The sequence below is a fragment of the Tyto alba genome, unplaced genomic scaffold, assembly GCF_018691265.1.
Source record: "Tyto alba isolate M040663 unplaced genomic scaffold, T.alba_DEE_v4.0 Super-Scaffold_20, whole genome shotgun sequence".
Lineage (NCBI taxonomy): Eukaryota > Metazoa > Chordata > Aves > Strigiformes > Tytonidae > Tyto > Tyto alba.
This window is the reverse complement of record NW_024881283.1, coordinates 6,786,877-6,806,617: the sequence shown is the minus strand read 5'-3', so window position 1 is coordinate 6,806,617 and position 19,741 is coordinate 6,786,877. Positions and strand designations below refer to the sequence as shown.

The following is a 19,741-nucleotide window of genomic DNA, read 5'->3' as shown; positions in this document are numbered from 1 at the left end:
GCTGCCAGGCTGGGGGGGCTTGGCCGCAAGCTGACTTGCTGTGGCCGAGCACATCCAGCCTGTCTGCAACAATTCCTCTTTCAGTTCTCGTTGGTGCTGGTGGGAGGACGGACAGATGGAGACTTGAAACCGAAACCCACCAGTGGTGGGTGGCACCAGCACCCTCCTCCTGCACCCATCCCTTCCCCTGTCTGGGGGGAGCTCTGATGGAGAGATTTGGGTGCTATCAACCCCTGTCCTGGCTGGCACCTCCTGCCCACGCTGGGCTGGGGCTGTAGGACACATTGAGCTGTGTGTGAGCAGAGAAGGGGTTCTGCTCCATCTTTTTTTCTGGGAATGGTCCTCTCCACTCCGCTCCCTCCCACCATAGGAAGATGTTGACATGGCATTCTCACCCCCTTCTCTGTAAAATCCCACAAAACAGACCCCCCCCTCCCTGTGCATAGTCCTAAAACGCACTGAAAAGCCTTGTGAGCACCAAGACCCAACAGCTTTAATCCAGCCGACCAAGGACTAAGCAGAAAGCCCGGGGCAGCACACCCGCAGCTGGGGCTCCGCGCTACAATGCCCGACCTGGGAACAAAGGGAAGTCGGAGGCCGGGAACGTCCCTTCCCAGCCCCAGGGACATTAAACAAACCCCAAGAGACCATTCTCCCTTTGTCAGCCCTGCAGGTCACCCAAGGTTTGATCTACAGCCCAGTGCGGCAGATGGAAAAATTCTCGGTGAGAGTTTTGGATCGGGTCCCTGCCATTTTCTACTGGCCAGGGAGTTGCCAACAAAGCTGCCAGGATGCTGCTTGCTGTGGTGTGAACCCCGAAAAGCCCTGCCTGTCCTTTCAAAGCCCCTCTGAATTGGATCGTAGGGTTGTATTTCCCCCCCCCCCCCCCCCCCCCCTTTCTTAAAGCTTTTAAGTCCTTCCAACATCTGAGAATAAAAGTTTGAAGTCTGGTAGGTGAATCACAGATGTGTTCGTCAGCTCAAAGCCTGGCAACATCCTAAATTTAAGCCCAAACTACACAGGGTCATAACCCTCCAAGTCCCCATCACGTGCTCCACTTTTAGCCCAGGATTTCATTCCAATTCCCCACTTGCTGCCAAGATTTTGGCCAAGGTGAAGCTGTATTTTCACTGTAGAAGTGCTGCTGAGGGCTTTGGTGAGAAAATATCCCAGCCTGCCATGCCCGTGGGTCTGGTCAAGCCCGGGATATGTGGGGACCCATCTAGGGTGGGAAACAGCCACATTATTTCCCTCCTACCACCCTGGCTTGTCACAACAGGCAGTAATATGCCCTCCAAAAAATTAAAAAGGTAAAAGCCTCATTTGGATTTGCACAGCTGCAAAGTTGGCCCATCCCAAGTGAAGCAAAGAGCACAATATTCACACTTGCTGCAGTTTATGCACTTTAGGAACTTGTTATTTTAGTCTTACAATTACATTATAACCCAAAGTTATTTTAATGTTGCTATCTGCCTCTCCTCAGCTCTTCTGATAACCCTAAAGTCATGCACGTAAATAATGCTAAATGGCTGTAATCTCCTGTGCACAAAACCCATGTTGGGAGAAAGCGGCCAGGACACAAAGGTAGCTGTAATTTTGAAATATCTGAAGAACAGGGCACAGTGAGGGGAATTTATTACCTGCTGTCTTGCTCTGCTCCAGCTAGGGCTGCCCGAGCCTCAGAGTTGCCGAGAAGAAATTCAAATAGTCCCACCGAGAGCAAATAACCCGGCCCCGCAGCGGCTTTTGGGATGTTTTGGTGCCGTGCTGGTGTTACAGATGATGCTGCACTGCTGGGCTTGGGCTCAGAGAGATGGGAAGGGGGTTTTCTGGGCTCACCTCATCCCACTGAGCTTTGTGGGACAGAGCTGATGCTGACAGCAGGGTGACTGGCACTGGGGACATGCACAGCACACAGTGCGGGGCAGGATCCGACCTCTCCAGCACGCACAACCCACGCACAGCTCCGGCTCCAGCGGCATCGGTTGGAGAGGAGGAGTTGGGCAGGTGGGTATCACAAAGCACCCAACGACTCACCAACTCCTTTTTTCCAGCCTGTGTCCTGCGAGGGGACAATTAAAAGGTCTTCCCTGGGTGTGACACACAGCGTGGGGACTCCCAAAGCTGCCCTGTCCAGTTTGGGAGGGTGATGTTCCCCCAGCACCCCTACCCGCCGCCAGCACCCCGCTCCAGGCTGTCCTGCTCGCATGGCTGGCCCTGGCCCTACCCTGGCTGTGACAGCAGGTTGGTGGCAGCTGTGTCCCCTGGCCCCTCTGGCTATGCTGGTGTGGCTGAAAAGGCAATTCTCACCAGGATGATGCAAGCCCCGGGAGCAGGAGGACGAGGTGCAGGTGGCACCTCTGTCTGGATGGAGCCAGGGGTGCTGAGGGTGCGCTGGGCTCTGCCGGGCTCCGTGTCCCTTCCCAATTCCCGACACTCTATGCTGGCATTTAGGCTCTGCCATACGGCACCTCCTGGCACCCCTTTACACCAGCAAGCGTGGCTGGCTGGACCAGCCCTGAAATTTTAAACACTCCAGCATGACCCAGAGCCACGGCTCAGGGCAGACCTGGGTGCTGCCACCGCCTGCTAAATGTCCTCTCTGCCAATATTGCAGCTTGAAATAATCCAGCGCTCACACAGCTGCTCCTGCCTTAATCGAACCTCTTCATCCTTCCTGACAGATCTACCCAGCGTATTTACGTGCCTGTGCAGAAACCCCAGCAAAGCCTGGCGTTGGGGGAGACCCCGGTGAGCATCCCCCCGTGCCAGGGGAAACCAAAACCACCACGCCGGTCTTCCCATCACCTCGTCCCACAGCCAAGTCCTCCCTGGAGTTGGCTCTGAGAGCGCTGGTCTAGCCCAGCCGCGTGTGGCTTATGGAGCTGGACTGGCTCCTAGTCACCCGGCCAACATCAGGCAGGGTCAAGCTCTGCTCTGTGCTAGAAGGGCACCTCCTCCTTGTGCACCCCGTACCCAGCTCTCCCCCTCCAGCCTGATGTTCTCCCGAGCCCGGGTGCTCTGTCCGTTCTGGCGGGGCTGCATCGCAACACCTCCGTTCACTCCGTTAATCCACCGAGGCTGTGGAGCAGCTCTAATTCACACCCACCCACGGGCGGGTGCTGATGCCACGCGGGCAGACAGGGCACAGCGGTGGGATTTTGTGCCGCCCGAGCTCCTTGGGTGTCACAGCATCCTCCTCTTCCACAGGGGCGGTGATGGAGCCAACCCGGCCGGGCAGCCGGCGCGGGGATCATCCCCCCACGGTGAGGTTTGCGTGTCCGGCCGTGCAGGACATGGTGGGAGCTGGGCTGTGGGGCAGAGCAATGGGGCTCGGTGGTGCCCCCAGCCTGGCCCACAGTGAGGGGAGATGCAGGTCTGGGTGAGAGGCAGCCCCCAGGGACCCCCCTCTTTGCAAAAAGTTGATTTAGGGAGGCAGGTCTGGCCGGTGGTGCTGGACTCCACGCATCCTCCCAGGGCAGGGAGGGGCACGTCCACCTCCCCGTGCCTGGTGAGAAACCACGGGCTGGCAGAATTTTGGGCTGGCAGGGCTTTTTCCGTTGCCATAAGACAGGCAGGAGGAAGGTCAGGATTTCGGAAGAGCCCGGCACAGTTTTCCTCATAGGCAGATGTGGCACATCTGGAACTCACTGGCAAGGCTGGACTTGAATCTGAGTCTTGTTACAGGCGTGCTCAGGCCCCGGGGGAGGCGATGCCGGAGCACAGCCCGCTCTCTGCTCGCCAAGGGACATCCCAGCACGGGATGCAGGAGCTGGCGTGCAAAGGGACAGGCTCAGTAGTGACCATGCTCCTTTCAGGAGGCTGCAGGGAGGAGCAGGCAGTTCCACCAAGGAGAAAACCTTGTGCAGATGATTAAGCTTTACCCCAAAGCAGCCCCGAGGCAAACACAGGCAGCTGCCGGCCTGCAGTTAGAGCAGAGAGAAAAAAAACAACTTTGATCCCACAGCCCTTGGTGGCACGAGCCAGTGGCCGGGGGAAGCCCCGAGGCCACCCCGGCAGCTTGCTGGGCTTCCCAGTCCCATGTGGGACTGGTGGTACCGACTGGTGGTGCCTTTGCTGAGGTTCGGGGGGCAGGGGGAGAAGTGGGCACCCCCCTGAGAAGAAGGGGGGAAAGAGAACGAGGCAGCAGCCACCGATGGGGCTAATGAGAGGGTGGATTTCCTCAATTATAGGATAATGCCAGTAATCCCGGCTTTCGAAGGTTTAGGCGAGTGACAACTGCTGTGGGATGAGCCTGCCTTGCTCCCACACACACGACGGCCAAGGAGCCCAGTGCCTTCGCTGTGCCACAAACTGGGGAGCAGAGCAGCTCCCTGCCTGCCCGCAAACACAAGCCCCGGCACCCAAACACCCTGCAGCACCCTCACCTGCCAAAGGGTGCCTTGGCATCGGCTAAAACCCACCAACCGCCCCGGGGGAGACGGACCCTCCAGCCCAGCCCATCGCGGCGGCTCCTGGCCGCCAACACACTCGAGGCAGCAGCGTTTGCCATCACCTCTCCGGGGGCAGGAGCCGGCTCTTCCCGGCTGCCGGTGGGTTTTGGGCTTCCCTGGGGCTGCGGGGAACTGCCAGGGGATGGCTGTGCCACAAGGAAGAGCAGCAAGCCGCAGGAGCCAGATGCATCTCAGTTTCTTGGGGGGGGTCACTGCCCTGCAAGGAGGGAATTTCCTTTACTCTGGCCAGAAAGACGCCGTCCCTATCGCTGGGGCAGGGTAGCGGGGTGACAGCAAGAGGGGCCTTCCTGGAGCCAGATGTGAAACTGTTTTCCCCCATTGCAGCCCCCCTGCAAAAGCCCCGAACATCTATTTTAACCTCCCCATCCAAGGGAGCGAAGAAAGAGGTGCTTGGAGAGAAGAAAGTGGATGGTTGAGAGATGAAGCTTAGTTTTGGCACGGGATAAACCACGTTCATCCAGCTGGAAAACAGAGCTTGTCCCCACAGTCTCTCCTCACTCACCTGCACAGCCCGGGGTGGCCTCAGGGTGGATGGGTTGAGGTTGGACGTAACACAGCCTGCCTGGATAAAACAAGTCATCAACTAAATAACTACTGGGCAATTATTGCTATTAGCAATGCCGACCGTCTCCAATTCCCTGGGCATTAATGGGAGGTGGAGGGTACCCGGCCTCTCCCAGGGTTAGGTCACCCATGACGTGGGATGGAGGTGAGGATGCACTTACTCACGTCGCTCTGCGCCCTCCGTCCTGGGCAGCCCGGCAGCACCCGCTGAGCACAAGCCAGAATAGCAGCATCCAGCCCCAAACGAGCAGGTTGGGTTCAAAGGCCGCCTGCTTGGGGAGGGCACGTTACAAAACCCCTGAGCTGCTTGTGGTAGGAGCAACCCCGGCGCTGCAGAGGAGGACAGACGTGCTCCGCAGTCCCTCGCAGGTGGCTGTCACCACAGGGCTGTGTCCCTCCTGCCCTCCCACCATCCACGATTAGGTTTTTTTTTTTTTTTTTTTAGCTTTCCCAGGCTGGCAGAGATGCTCGTGGTCATCTTGACTAAAATACCCCTGGGCAGACGATCATCCTTTTGGGGACTGATTCCTCCTGAGCTTCGTGGCAGCAGCAACAAAACCCCTCAGTGAAGGGGGGTTACACCCTGGATGCTCAGCCTCTGCGATCGATCGGAGCGTGCAGGGACTGTCTAGGGCTGCAGGGGAGGAGGAACAGAGGAAGAAACTGGCCAAACTCGTTACACTGGTGATATTTGAAAAGGGTGGTTAGTAAGTGGCATGTTAACATTATGTCCAGTCTTTAAGGAATGCATCCAGGAATCATCAGAGGAGCAGTAGTTAGGTGAGTCACGCTGCGGACATGCGGATTTAACCGGGATTTCAAGCCCAAGCGACCTGTAATTGCACATTAGTACAGGGATGCTTAAAGTAATCAGCTGTTCCAGCCACGCCGGCCGGGTGGCTACGGGGGGGAAGGGAGGAGGGCTGGAGGGGTGTCGTGCATCCAGCCCCTCCTTGGATTACAAGGCAAAAATGTAGGCCACACAAACACCCCGGGGAATGCGCTGCTTGGTGGCTTTTCCTTTGAAGGCAGGGTGACACTGCTCTTGCTGAAACTGGGGTTTGATAGTGGCAAGATAAGCCGAGTAAATATGCCCTGGTGGCAGGAGAGGGCAACGATCAACCACCCCGGTGCTGTTGGGGCTGGCCTTGCGCAGAGCTACCCCGGTGAGAGATGTCTCCATCCGTCACTGAAGAGAAACCTCTTGGCCAGGAAGGAGAGGTGGGAACGGCTACGACACTCTGGAAGAACAACGTGAGCTCTTAGGAGTGAAAATGCATGTTCTTGCTTGTACAGGGAGAGATAACACATTACACATCGCCCTGCGCCTCCCCTGGCATCGCTCCAGCCTAATGCCTGGCTCCAAAACCACAGTCCCACCTACAAGTCTTTTCTCCTGGAAATGCCATTATTTCCCCTTGGCATTGCTGAAGGGACATGCAGAGCATTGGGGTATGGGGGTGCAAGGACACCCCATCCCTGCCTCATCTCACAGCTCAGTTGTGCAACAGCTTGAGGCTGCAGATGGACTTTTTTTTTTTTTTTTTTTTTTCTCCTCTGTTAAGCAAACACGACTTTGCAACGGCTGTCAGTCATTCCCCTTAATAACTTGGGATGCCAGCAGATGATTTCAATCAAATTTGTCAGAGCCATCAAGTTTCTACAAGCTGAAATGGGTGGCTGGGCTCGGGGATCCACCCGGATGAGGGAGCAGCGAATTGACCGCAGCTTCCACCCAAGCAGCAGCCGGGCACCCGGCAAACGTGCAGCTCTCACCAGCTCCACCCCAGCTGGAGCTGCTAGAAGAGAAGGAGCAGGGAAGAACAGGCACCCAGCAAGCTGGCATTAGCTCTTGCAGAAGCACCTGGGGTTTTTTTGTGGGGGGAGCTGGCCTGCTGTGGAGCAGGTGAGAGGCTCCGCATAAACTGATGTCTTCCTGCCACGGCTCAGGAGGGAAGGGAACACTTGAGCTTCTGATTTGAGGCTGGATACAAGAAGTCAGAGAGGTGAGGGGGAAGGTGGTTGACCCACGGAGCTTCCCACTGCGCCTCCTCGTCGCGAGCCAAAAGGTCTGCAGCAAACTGCATTTGGAGCTGAACAGCGCAAATACTCCATGCGCAGAACGAAGGAAAAAAAAAAAAAAAAAAAAAAAGCCTTTAAAATGCTCATCCGCCTCCACACCAGCTCTCACATAAGCTGAAATCCTATTTGTAATACAAAAGCCTGAACCAGAACCTCCGGCAGACACCAACCAGGGCCAGGAGATAAGATAGGAGGGTTCAATGACAGAGCACAAATTGCACGCCACATGTTTCTCACTATCAGCCTTCACCCCTCTCCCAAGGCTCAGCTGCTCCCGGGGCTCAGGACCGCAGCAACGGGGACCGAGTTTGTGCCATCCTCCGGCAGCTCAGCTCCATCCCAACCCCGCTGCCAGGGCCCCGCCGGGAGCAAACTGCCCTCCCGGTATGTACATCTCAAAGAAGCATTTGTCTCGTGCTTGGCACCAGGCGTCAGAGCACAAGGGTCCGTGTGCTGGATCGCCTAAACACAGCTATAAATGGAAAGCGGAGCCGCACAGACAGACTGTTCTCTCATTCTGCAGGATCTCAAATAGCAGAGTTAACACCCGCGCTGCCCGAGCGGCTACCGAGGAGGAGGGAAGCCGGGTAGAAACGCTGGCGTACTACAAGAAAGAGGCTAATTAAAGCGACTGAGACACAATTTGAATGCCATGCTGGGTCTAGCTACCCGCCTGCACATAGATGGTGCCACCCTCGGCATCGAGCCGCCAGATTAAGGACAGCTGAAAGCAGGAAGGATGGAGCAAGATGCTTCTTGCATTCTGGAGATTCAAGAGAAATTCCTCCCGTTTCAGTGATTTTGGAGCTCGGCCAGGTGTCCTTCCAGGAGAAAAGCTGCTGTGGGCAGGTCTACAGCTGTAAACCCTGCACCGCCAGCCCTGGAAATGAGCTGGCTGGTACAACACTGAATATTTTTGGATGCATCTCAAGGCATCGATTGCCCAGCAGCTCTCCGCAGAGGTGCTGCAGGGGCTTCTCCGCTCCCGACTTCATTTCTCTGAGCTGGGCACCAGCGGTATAACCCAGAGCAGTCTGCCACAGGCATCCCACCAGTAGTTTAAATGTAGGGAATTGCTGGGGCAGAGCCACAGCCACGCCAACACACATCTTTCCTCCAGAGCCAAGGCTGAGCAGCGCTCGGGCAGCCAGCGCACACCAACACACCCATCACCAGAGACCAAATCTCATCCAGCAGATACTTGGGCACATCCTGACTTGTCCATCACTTTCTGTTCAAAGAGAAAAATAATGACAGACTACAGGCTGTGAGAAAATATATGTTTGGTTTTTTTATTTGACAATTAACAAAAGAGGGATCCAAATCTCCGTTGTAAACATTGATAGCTCCTTTCTGATCACAACTAGTACTTTCCACTAACATCCCTTTGTATAGTCTGATCCGCTCCAACAATGACAAGCCGACTGTCAGGGCTTTTGCTGCTCTGCTCAGGGTCACAAATCCAGAGGCAGCTTATTCACCAGAGCATCAACAGCCATCGGCAGGACCGACCACTGGCACTGAGAAGATAGCTGACAAACTGAGATATTTGAGTCACTCCCATACGCAAGACACACTCAGGAAAAGCAGGAGCTTTGTGCCGGGCTGTGTGCCAGCAAGAGGCAAGCACCCCATCTCGCTGCCAACAGGTTTCAAGAGAAATCAGCTCTGCAGGAACTGAGTCCTACTCGAGCAAGCGACAGGGACAGAGTCTTACACAGTGCCAGCCCAGCAAGAACAACCCAGACCTGTTGTCAGAGGGAAGCTTGGCCCCAGACTGTAAATTTGGAGATGCAGAGCCAGCAAGTTTGTCCCAAAGAGGGACTGGCACGTCACAGCTCGATTGTTGCAGTGGAACCAGAACTGCCTGTAGCTTGACAAGGGGAAGTGAAACTTCATCTTAGGCTGGAGGGCAGCCAGAGTTGGAGGAGCTTGCACCCAGCTACAGGCAGCCAGCTTCCAGCCACCACATGGGAACCTGGCCTGAACATCAGCTGATCCAAGATTTTTTGGGAGATAAACCTTTCAGAGCCTCTCACCCTCCCCTTTCCAAGGGGAACCACTTTGCAGGTGGGTCAGCTACACAAAATAAGCAAGTCTGAATTACTCAAGCAACCTTTTGCTGCTCATGACCATCAGCAGCTGAGAATGAAGTCATGGAAAACCAGCAGCAGCGAGTCACCCATACCGTCCCCAGCAGCAGGGACCTCAGATCACCACCGACACCGAGCAGGCTCCACATCGGGCCACCCTCCCCCACCAGGAAAAGGGAAGATGCACCTCGCTAAAGAATATCATAAATAGAAACCTCCCTCAGCCACAGGAGTGACCTGCCAACACGCTTCCCAGGCTCTGTAGCCACTTCAGTTTGAGGGACTAGGCAGCCTGACAAGCAGCGTTGGGCCAGGTCCAGACCCAAGACCTCAGCTCGCTCCTCTCGAGGCGACCAGTTGGTTCACAGCCTGGTTGTTGGTGGGAGTAGGGTCAGCCATCTCAACACCATGCTACCCAGATGGACAAGCAAATAAAAAAAAAAAAATCCAACAAATTTGAATACACTGTATTTATTTGTAACAGATTCTAAAGAATCTAGTGAGTCTATGTCAAGCCCATTGCATGACAAGTGATACAGGTGTAGGAAAAAAGACATTTAAAACAAAATCAAGTGCCATTCAAGCTACTGGAATCTTCCAATTGCCCCCCCACAGGAGGCAGCACAGTATCACTGCAAGGTCTAGAAAAATTCAGATTCAACCCATTCACAAGAGTCCCACCACACACACTCTGTAAATCAAAAGTGCAATCTCAACTTAAGTTGCCCTGTTGAGCTGTTGGCTATAGGGAATCTCTTTGACATCTTCAAGGGAAGGAGGGAATCTCAGTTTAGTGCGTCTATGTGTCTGTGGGTAGAGGGTAAGCAGGCTGTAAAAAAAGCATGCTACACGTCATCTATGTTCATCTGAAGTTTAAAATGCAAGAAAATAAAATATCTTTCCTTGAAGCTATGAAGGTGGCATACTCAGGGTCTCAAAAGCAGCCCTTAAACCAGTTTTATCTTGCACTGGAAAAATCTCACGCTCCCACCACAGGGATTAGGCTCTGGGCACCAGGGAGTTACTGGGCTGCGGCAGAGTCTACGCACCAGCCTTGACCATGAAGGCAAAGCTGTTCTACAGGAAGGCAGTTAAACCTGTAATAACTACATTGTTAGAGACACTTCTTCAGCTCTGACTGGATGGGAAGCAAAGCTGGGCCAATTTCCAACTGGTTAGTTCATGTTAAATGCAAGAGCCCCCAGATCACTCCCCACCCCCCCCCCTTACACCCACTCCACATCACCCCTACCCCAAAAAAGGTAGCAATCTGGCTATACACATTCCAAGGATCTAGTCTTTATTAGCGCATTCAATCTGCCCAGCTATTACAGTTTTGTCACAAAAACAAAACAAAAAAAAAAAAAAAAAAAACCAAGTTAAAGATACTCAAGTATGTCAGCCTCGGAGGAAGCACCACGAAGTCATGGTGTTCCCAGAGCAGCATCCCTAGGGAGCGCCTGCTTGCTCGCCCAACTCTCCCTCTGTGCATAGTTAAGTGAGATGAATGTTTCACGAGAACGGGCACAGCAATCCAGGCACCACAGTGAAAGACTGTTTGTGCTCTAGACACTCAACAACTTCAAAGCCACATTTGACCAAGAGAGCCAAATCCTCAAGACACAAGAAGGTCTTTTTAGAGAAGACATACTTTTTCCTAAGGCCAACTGACTTTTGTATACCCTCCCAACCCCCAAGCTCCATTTCTAGCTAGAGAATGAATTTCAAATGCTATCAGTGGCTCACATGTGGAATCACATCACTGGAAATAGGCTGCTTTTGAAGATAGGACCTGCCCAAGGGCAGAGGGAAGATCTCCAGCCATAGGAGGCTAGAGGCTGGAAGAGGTCTGCCTATCTCCTAGAAGGACATGGGCTCCAGCCCCCATCACAGCAACAGCCGGAGATGACTGACTAGTAAACTAGTTGGTTTGTGCTTCAAAGGACAAGCCTCATCTTCCCAGATAACCCAGCTGGCCTCTGGCTTTGTGCATTAAAACCACACTGCATGCCAAAAAAAAAAAAAAAGAAAAAGCAGCATTTCAAATTCCCCTAGAAAATACATGATTAGGTACGGTAGCCTGGGGCAGGCTCCTGGACAGATCTTCTGCCTCATCATTTATGTACATGATTACATTTTGGCACTGCAGACTTGGGAGCTTGAATAAATTCATATGTAGGTCCCTGCTGCCTTTTCTCCATAAAGCTCTGCACAGCATTTTCCACCATGCACTCCCCCCCCACCCCCCTGTCCCCAGTTTTAGGCATTTACACGTAGTCATTCAAAGCCCACCCCTGTTTATGCAACTCCACTTTGACAGCTATTTGCTACAGCTGGTCCTTCACAGGCAGCAAGCCATGCCAAAAAACCTCAGCGACATGTAACCTGCGATCCCATTCTTGCTTCAGCGAGGTTACTAGAAATGATCTTACGACCCTCCCCACCCCCCCCACCCCCAACAGAAACATTTTCCTCTTCAGACATCCCCACTCAAGCTCTTAGGATGTCAGCCCCTGCAAAAAAAAATAAGGTTTACAGTACAGTTGTGTTTATATTGTTACAGGCACTTAAACAGGATTCTTTGGTCCTTCAGAGGAATTAGCCACTCTGGCTTCTATCTTCAGAAGCCACAAGTCTGCACACCCATAACACCTCCCGCACTAAAAACCACAATTCAGATCCATTTCAGGGCAGTGCAGTTCTACCTTAGTGTAACTTTACAATCTCCCCTCACACACCCCCACCCTCCCCCATTGCCTCCAGAATTCAGTAAGTGATCGAGTCTTCCTGTAAACGTCCAAGTCATCTAGTTTCCATAACACTGCACTTCCCATCACAGTGTACAGCAGACAGGCCTCGTTCCAACAACCCCAGGAACAAGACACTCAAGCAAGAGTCCAGGAAGTTTCCTTTTGTTGCAGTTCTAGGAAGGTTTGTTCTTGTTTTGTCTTTTTTTTTTTTTTTGCCCCCACCCTCCCTCCCCACTCCCCAAGGCCAGGAAGTACCTTGGAGGACAGACCCTGAAGTTTGTCCCAGCTCAGTTACAGGGAAGCCACGTTGGGTAAGACTGATTGCAAGGCAGGAAGGGCTGCACGTGGGTGACATAGTAGTTGAAGTTTATTTCACTGACATAAGGAGCTGGCTGGTAGTAGCAGGTAACGTTTGTGACCGTGGGGATGATGTTCTGCTCAGCCAGGACTCTCACAGCCAGCATGGCAATGAGGTTCAGGGTCTGCCTCCTTTCGTGTCCCATAAGGCAGACTGTGCTCTCATTGACCACCCTGTGGAGGGTCATCAAATAGTCATATCTTTTGCTCTCCATCCCAACAAAGTGGCTCTGAAGGTAGCATTCCAGCTTCCGCTGCTGCTCACCGATGTCAGAGAAGTCTATGAAAAACCTGGAGCACATGTATCGCTGTAGTGCCTTCATATCCACTTCCGATTTGGGCTTAAACCCCCTCACCAAGAGGTTGCAGTACTTCAGAAGCCCCCCACCTCTGATCTCCTCTGGGTTCCTTGTGGCAATGACCCTGTTCCGGAGATGGTCCATTGCCTCCTCAAAGTCCCCGTACATGCTCTCCCCCGTGACCGTGGGGTGGAAGTTTTCAGCCATGGGGTTCTCTGAGCACTCCCCAAACAGCAGAAGCGAATCCAGGATGATCTGGAAGGAGTCCACGCTGAACTCGAACTGCCGTCTGAGAGAGTCCACGAATTTCAGCTCCACGTTCTTCCCGCTGTTGTTGGAGAGGGAGATGAGGCTCCAGCGGTCGGTCTCGTTGCATACCTTCACAAGCTTCTGCACGTATGCCTCCTTCAGAGTCATGGGGGTGATCTTGTCTTTGTTGACACCTTCTGGGAGGAAGTCAAGAAGGCAGTCCATGACCACATCTTTAACAAGCTGGAAGACATCTTCAGTCTTCAGATCTACACCAAAGATGAGATCTAGGTCTTTGTACCCCAAGCCACTGTCTTGATGTAGGACGTGACTGGCCGCTGAGCCATTCAACCTCACATTATGGACTGCAATTCCTTTCTTCTCCAGGCGACTACGGACAACCTGAGACATAAAGAGAGTCAGTGAGAGGCAAGAAAGCATTCCCGGAGCAGCCTGGATACAGCAGCAAGTTTCACTCCCTGCACTTATATGGGTCACTCTAGTGCAAGCCAGTGAAATAAAAAGCTAATCCATTAGAAATAGGTCACTTTAGAAAGCATCCAGAGTCTTGACAGCAACTAGGGGTGGCTCTTCTTGACTTATTCCCTTGCATTAGAGGGCTCTTAGTGCACATGAACAGCTGTTTCTGCTTCCAGTCCAGCTGTTTGCTCTTCCCTTCCTTCCCCCCCAAAGCAGAGGTTATCCAAACCCGTTCCTCAGGGTGGTCTCTGCCCCCTTCATCCCCTTCATGGTTGCAGCCAGCCTTTCCAGCCAGCCAGCAAAGACCAGCCAATCCAAAAAGAACTCCAAATACAAGGTGGCAGCACAGTCTGCAGCAGTCCCTGTTGATTTAATCAGGGTGGCTCACTCCTTTTAGCCATCCCCTTTGCTTGTCAAGATTCATTAAAGGCAAATCAAGATGCCAGAATTGCTCAAAAGCCCCAGCCAGGCGTATGCAAGTTCATGTCCTAACTAGTAAGTGTATCCTAACAATTTCCAGTGTGTCAGAGCTTCGTGCTGAACTTGGCATGCTATCAAGCACAAGAGGCAGCTTTCATCTTACGGGTGTTACTCTGGTGATTTTAATGCTGCCTGCTCAGTCCTGGCACACCCACCAGTACCTCCAAAGCTTTGTTCATTTAGAGTGAAGCTGAATCACTTGCCTGATTACTTAACATGCAGGAGGCTGAAATAACCCCGAGACCATAAAATAAACTATCTGGACACCAGCTTATAATTTGAGTTTAACTGAGCTCAAAGATCCCAGGAAGATTAAGTTTGCATCTTCCACCAGAAGCTCATCCTGCTTTCATGTTTCTCTCCAGCAATTACCCACTGTCCTGTGAGTCCCAGCTAGCCAGCCTGCTCCCCGGGTGCTAGAGTTGAAAGGGCCAAAGCTTGGGATACAAATGGTCAAATTATATCACTAAAAGCCAGTCTGACTGGGCTATTCAGCCCTGTGAAGTTGTTCTAGTTCGAGAGGCCCCACTAAAATGCACAACTTTATCAACCAAACAACACGCTTGGTTGACATGGCCCTGAGCAGACAGTTCTGGGGGATGTCAGCATTGCAGCTCCAGCAAGTCTCAACAGCTATAAAACTGCCCCTCCACAAATTTGTTTAGAAAAAAACAATACAGAAGAGGTGAAGGACTGTAGTATGCAACCTTTAGCACATCACAGACCTCTTGGTGACCAAGTTAAAAGGCCACACCAGGGAGCTCCTGCTGCCCCAAGGTGCCCTTGCAAACAGAAGGTATCTTGGTACAAATTGATGAATGTTTTTGAACTTGGAGGTTGTTAAATCTCATGATGCAGCTTCTCTGCTGGTATTTCCCCTATTACTCCCTGACATGAGCCACTTATGCTCAGACTAGAAATGTGCCCAGGCTCCTTGCCAAGCCAATGGTGATAGTCACACGTCAGGCAACAGTTAACCAGTGAGCTATTCACCATCGGAAGTCCCAAGTCCCCACCAGCACATCCAACCCAGCCATGAAAGCAGTTTTCCAAGGCAGATAGTCTGAAAACTGAATTTACTCCTAGAAGACATACAGTGTTATTCCCCCATATAGAACAAGTATCATGCAGTCAACCCAGGGGAGTTGCTGGGGTGCATTTGTTACCAACTGACCAGTCACTAGAGTCACTCACACAAGGCACAGCTCCAGCACTGCTGGTGGAGTTAAGAGTTTTATGTGCTATTAGGCTCAGTGAGACAAGATATAGGTCACAGAAGAGTTAGATGCCGAGCTAGGACCAGTGCTGGAAGAAGATCTCATGCCAGATTAATTTCCTAGTCCCCAAGAACATCTGCTTAACCCTTTTCTAGGCACAGCTCAGGACCTGCAGCATTTCAGACCCATAAGCTTCAGGTTTTCTGAAGATTCACAGGTTTACAGGTCCACCCCCGTGAGATGTATTCAGAGAACGGGAGGAGGGGGAAATTCCAACTGCTCAAGCCATTCTTGTCCCAAATCACTCCCCAAAAAGCTCCAACCTGCAGAGCACGAGGGAGCAGAGAGCCTTGCCACTTCCCTAAGGACAGCAGGCTTCAGCCTGCCAGTCTCAACCTGAAGCACAGCTCCCTGGTTGCAGCTAGTGGGTTCAGGTATGCAGGTTTTTTTTTTCCCCCAGGGGGTTGGATATTTAGAGGGTTAGGCAGCTGCTGACCTGCTTCCCAAAACAGCACCTCACGTTACGTGTGGTTCAGATAATTGACTCTGACAGCCAGGCAGGAGCAAACCCTGCCTGCGCCCCAACCTGCTGCTTCCCACCTCCCACAACAACAAGAACATGCAATAAATAACTGCCTTTTAGGTTACTTGTTTCAGATTAGTCAGCCCTAAATACAGCTTCTGCCAGGGCGGTTGGTCAGAATTACAGCCCTCAGTTATTTAGTGTTTGAAGTTGCTAGTGGCAACATCCTTTTCAGCAGCTCTGACACCAAGTGGCTTCAAGTTTTGTGGAACCAAACAGTAATAACTGGTGGAACAATTGATGCTGCACCGCGCCGGGCTTTTAACAGCGCCGAGCTTCTCTGGCCTTGCACAACCCAAGGGCAGTGTCCTGACAGTAGCTCTCATCTGTCATTCAGTTTAAAGCTTTAGCAGCCAATATTTAGCACTTCTGCCCCCAACAGATGCAGCAGGAACTTGAGGAATTTGCAATCAGCTGAGGCTTTCCTGCAGCAGAGTGTCTTTCAAATGTCACCTTTCCATTTTCTGGCCTTAAGTAGAAATATTTCTCAAGCAGCTGAGGCTTCAAATTCTTAGTGATTAGCTTATTGTGAAAGCCAGTTTGGTTTTAGCTTTGTGAATAGCCTTTTTAATTAGAAGCTAACATGCCCGATTTTACATTTGATGAGTCATTACTGAGGAATGAAGTTGCCTCCCAAACATGAATATGCATCAGCTTATTTGAACTACATTGTTAGTTTAATATTAAACACAGTTATTACTTTATGGTTAAACTAACAGGAACTCTTTAACAAGATGCAGTCTTAGGCAGACACTGGAGGATACAGTCAGTGCGACAAGAATCAAAGGACAGTGACATTTGATCAAGCATTTAAATTAATAACTGCCTCTTACAACACACAAGCCCAACATGTCCACCAGCACGAAGCCATTTCACGGCAGCAGCTCCAAAAAGCCACTTGGCCTTGGCCACCCACATTTCACACCTCTTCGGGCACCCAACCGGCTCGAAGAGAGGAGGATCCCAGGCTGGGAGGAAGCAAAAGCAGGATCCGCACCACAAGCTGCAGCGGCTTTGGGGACCGGGCAGGAATTTTAAACGCATGTGATTTTTCCAGAGGAGGCTGTTTCCAGGAGGGTCTTTAGATATTTTTCTGCCACGGCTACTGGCGGAACAGAGCCGGCTGCCAGCACCCCCCACACCCCCAGGGAGGGGAAAAGGGGGTGGGGGTGTCAACCGAGCACCTTAACCCTTTTAACCCTTCACACCCTGAAGCATCCTCATCCTCCCCCCCGGGGGGACCCGCACCCGGGCGGGCCGGACACTGTCCTGAGCCGAGCGGGGGGGTGGATGGGGGGGGCAGAGGGTGCTGGCTCGGGGCCCGGCCGCCCGGTTCCCGCCGCCTCAGCAGTTTTATTTTTCTCCCTGACCCACGCGGGAGCGGGGCAGAGTCCATCGAGGCGACGGAGCGCGGTTTGTCCCCCTCCCCCGCCGCCTCCCCCGGGGCCTCACCTGGACGATGGTGCGGGGCCGCACCGAGAGCGTGGGGAAATTTCCGCGGCCGTGGATGGGCACGGCCTCGCCCAGGATCTGGTCCAGCCGCTGCACCTGCTCCCACGAGAGGACGCTGAACCGGCCGCCGCGCTGCTCCGAGCCGCCCGGAGCGGGCCCCGCCGCCGCCACCAGCATCTCCCACCCGCCCCGAGTGGAAACGCCACCGGAAGAGGAGCTCAAGTCACCCGGAAACGGCCCGGAAACCAGCCGGAAGTGCCGGGTTGGGAAGGGAAGCGGGAGGAAAATTAGGAAAAAAAAAAAAAAAAAAAGGAAGAAAAAAAAAAAAAAGCTGAAAAAAAAAAAAATAGGTGTTTCCGTGGGCTGTTCCCCACGGGGCGGAGGCGGGGAGGCGCGGTCGGTGCCCGGAGGGTCGCTGCGAGGAACCAGCCCAGCCCGGCCCGCTCCGCTCCCCGCCCGCCACCGGCTGCGCGCAGCACTGCGCTGCCCGCGCCCCGCCGACCCTTTATATAGGACCTCCGGCCGCGCCCCCATTGGCCCGGCCCCTCCGCCAATCCCGGCCCGGCCTCACCGCCTCTCCCGCTCTTTCATCGGCTCAGGAGGAAGAGTGGGGCTGGGCTGGGCGCCAATCAGAGGAGAGGGTAGGGAAAGAAGGCGGGGCGAAGGGGGAAGGGGCGGGGAAGACCGGTAGAGCCCCGCCCCTCCGGCGCGGCCCGCTGCGTGCGGGAATCCCGGCGGTGATTGGTCAGGACGGGCCGCGCCTTAAAGGGACACGCCATTGATACCTCATTGATGCCCCATTGACACCCCATTGGCACCCCACTGACACCTCATTGATACCCCATTGATGCCCCATTGAGACCCCATTGACGTCCCATTGGTGCCCCATTGAGGTCTCGTTGTCACCTCATAGATGTCCCATTGGTGCCCCATTGATGCTCCATTGATGTCCCATTGGTGCCCCATTGGCACCCCATTGATGCCCCATTGAGGCCCCATTGATGCCCCATTGACAGCCAACAGCCTGCTGCCCCATCCGTGTTCCATGATCGGCTACACCACAGCCTGGGCACCCCACAGCCCAGTGCCCCCTGGCGTGCCACACCCCCCCCACCCCGCCCCAGCACCCCCTCTCCCAGGCCAGCAGTGTCCCCAGGGACCCACCGCGCCGGCTGGCTGGGGGGAGCTCTGGCACCCAGGCGACACGGGGTGACACCACGGGGGTGACACGCCAGGGGGATGGAGCCCACGTCACTCCCAGCCCTGGGAGTTCAGCCGCAGCCCCTCAAACCCACTGCGTGGCTCTGCTGCCGGCCAAGCCACCACCTCCTCCTCAGGCCAGCTGTGTTCCCTGCCGCCCATTTCCTTTCATCCCAACAATTCCCATCACTTTAAAGAGCTCATTTCTCCGCGGCATTTAACCCTGCAGACATTTCCAGGAGGCGCCTCCCCGCCGAGCCCGATGCCCTGCAGTCCCGCGGACAGACGGGCACGACTCCAGGCTTCGTATCTGCAGCTGCCGCTCCCATTTCCCCGGTTCCTGCTCGGAGCTGGGATCCAGCTTTAAATTCCAGGTTGGGGAACGAACCAGCACTGATCCTCATTTTTTGGGATTTATTGCAAAAGCATCCCTGGAAACCCCCAGACCCCCAACCTGGGGCATTTCACCTCAGGGAGGCCATTGCAGAGCTCTTTCAAGCTGCAAAGAGCACCTCCAAAGCTGGCGCTCGATGGTGGTAGGTTGTCCTCTCCTGTACCCAAGGGGTCTGCTGCTGGAAGCTGGAGTTGGCTATGGAAAGAGTAACTGGGTGATGGGAAGATTTGGGTTTGGGGGGAAATGGGGTGTTTAGGAGCACGCACAGCTGGGTTTGGAGGGGAGAGGAGGCAAGGAGGTGCCCTGAGCTCTGGTCCGCTCTGAAATCCTCCCCACCCAATGATGTACCAACAGCCCGAAGGATCCTCACGGAGGGCTGGAGTCCCCTTCACCAGGGTCCTCGCATGGGGACACTCCTCGTGCCACAGCACTTTGCTCTGGCTCCTGCTGACATCATTGTGTGATTCCATCAGGTATCTCCATCAGGATTAAATGCTGCTCCTGGCTGCTCACCACAAGGCTCCAAATTGGGGCATGGGAGGAGAGGAGCCATGCTGGAATGTGATTTTCCAAGGAACTTGATAAAAAATCAGGCAGCCACCTCCCATTGCAAAATCCCTTTGATCCTGTCAGCAAAAGAGCCAGATAGGGAGGAGTTTCCCAAGACGCTGAGAGGGGCCAAATGGTTTTAGGGATCAGGATCTGCCCCACTAGAGCCCATCCCAGGGGTCCAGCTGGGGGGATTTGGGTGCAGGAGGAAGGGTTGGCTGGGTGCTGAGCCATGGGCAGGGCCTTTTGAGGGACCCCACCAGTTGCGATGACCCTGGGCGGTGGGGCAGGATGCGGCCACAGAGCCAAAGGGATGAACCAGGTGCTGCATATCCTTGGGGGGACGAGCCGGTGGCCTGGTGATGAGCCAGGAGATACAGGCTGGCACTGCCCCGGCCGAGAGGGACCAGAGTGTTGATGGCTCCAGAGAAAACATCGGCCCATTAAAAAGAGCTGACGCGCTCTGGCTGGACTGGCTGAGCTGCTCGTTAACATCCATCACCAAACGATTATCTCG

At 53.8% G+C, this 19,741-nt stretch overlaps 1 protein-coding gene across 2 annotated transcripts; it reads right to left on the bottom strand.

Moving 5' to 3' along the window:
• Positions 1–11,204: 11,204 nt before the first annotated feature.
• Positions 11,205–17,576, bottom strand: TENT5B (terminal nucleotidyltransferase 5B). Of its 2 annotated transcripts, XM_042793886.1 has the most exons (3): positions 17,082–17,576; positions 12,220–13,271; positions 11,205–11,727 (listed from the first exon to the last, which is right to left on the bottom strand). In XM_042793886.1, exons 1-2 carry the CDS (start codon positions 17,256–17,258, stop codon positions 12,252–12,254), a joined length of 1,197 nt encoding a protein of 398 aa, XP_042649820.1. In that variant the 5' UTR covers positions 17,259–17,576; the 3' UTR covers positions 11,205–11,727; positions 12,220–12,251. The 2 variants fall into 2 exon arrangements, with proteins under 2 accessions (XP_042649820.1, XP_032848061.2); XM_032992170.2 differs by having other exon boundaries at positions 11,205–13,271.
• Positions 17,577–19,741: the final 2,165 nt, after the last annotated feature.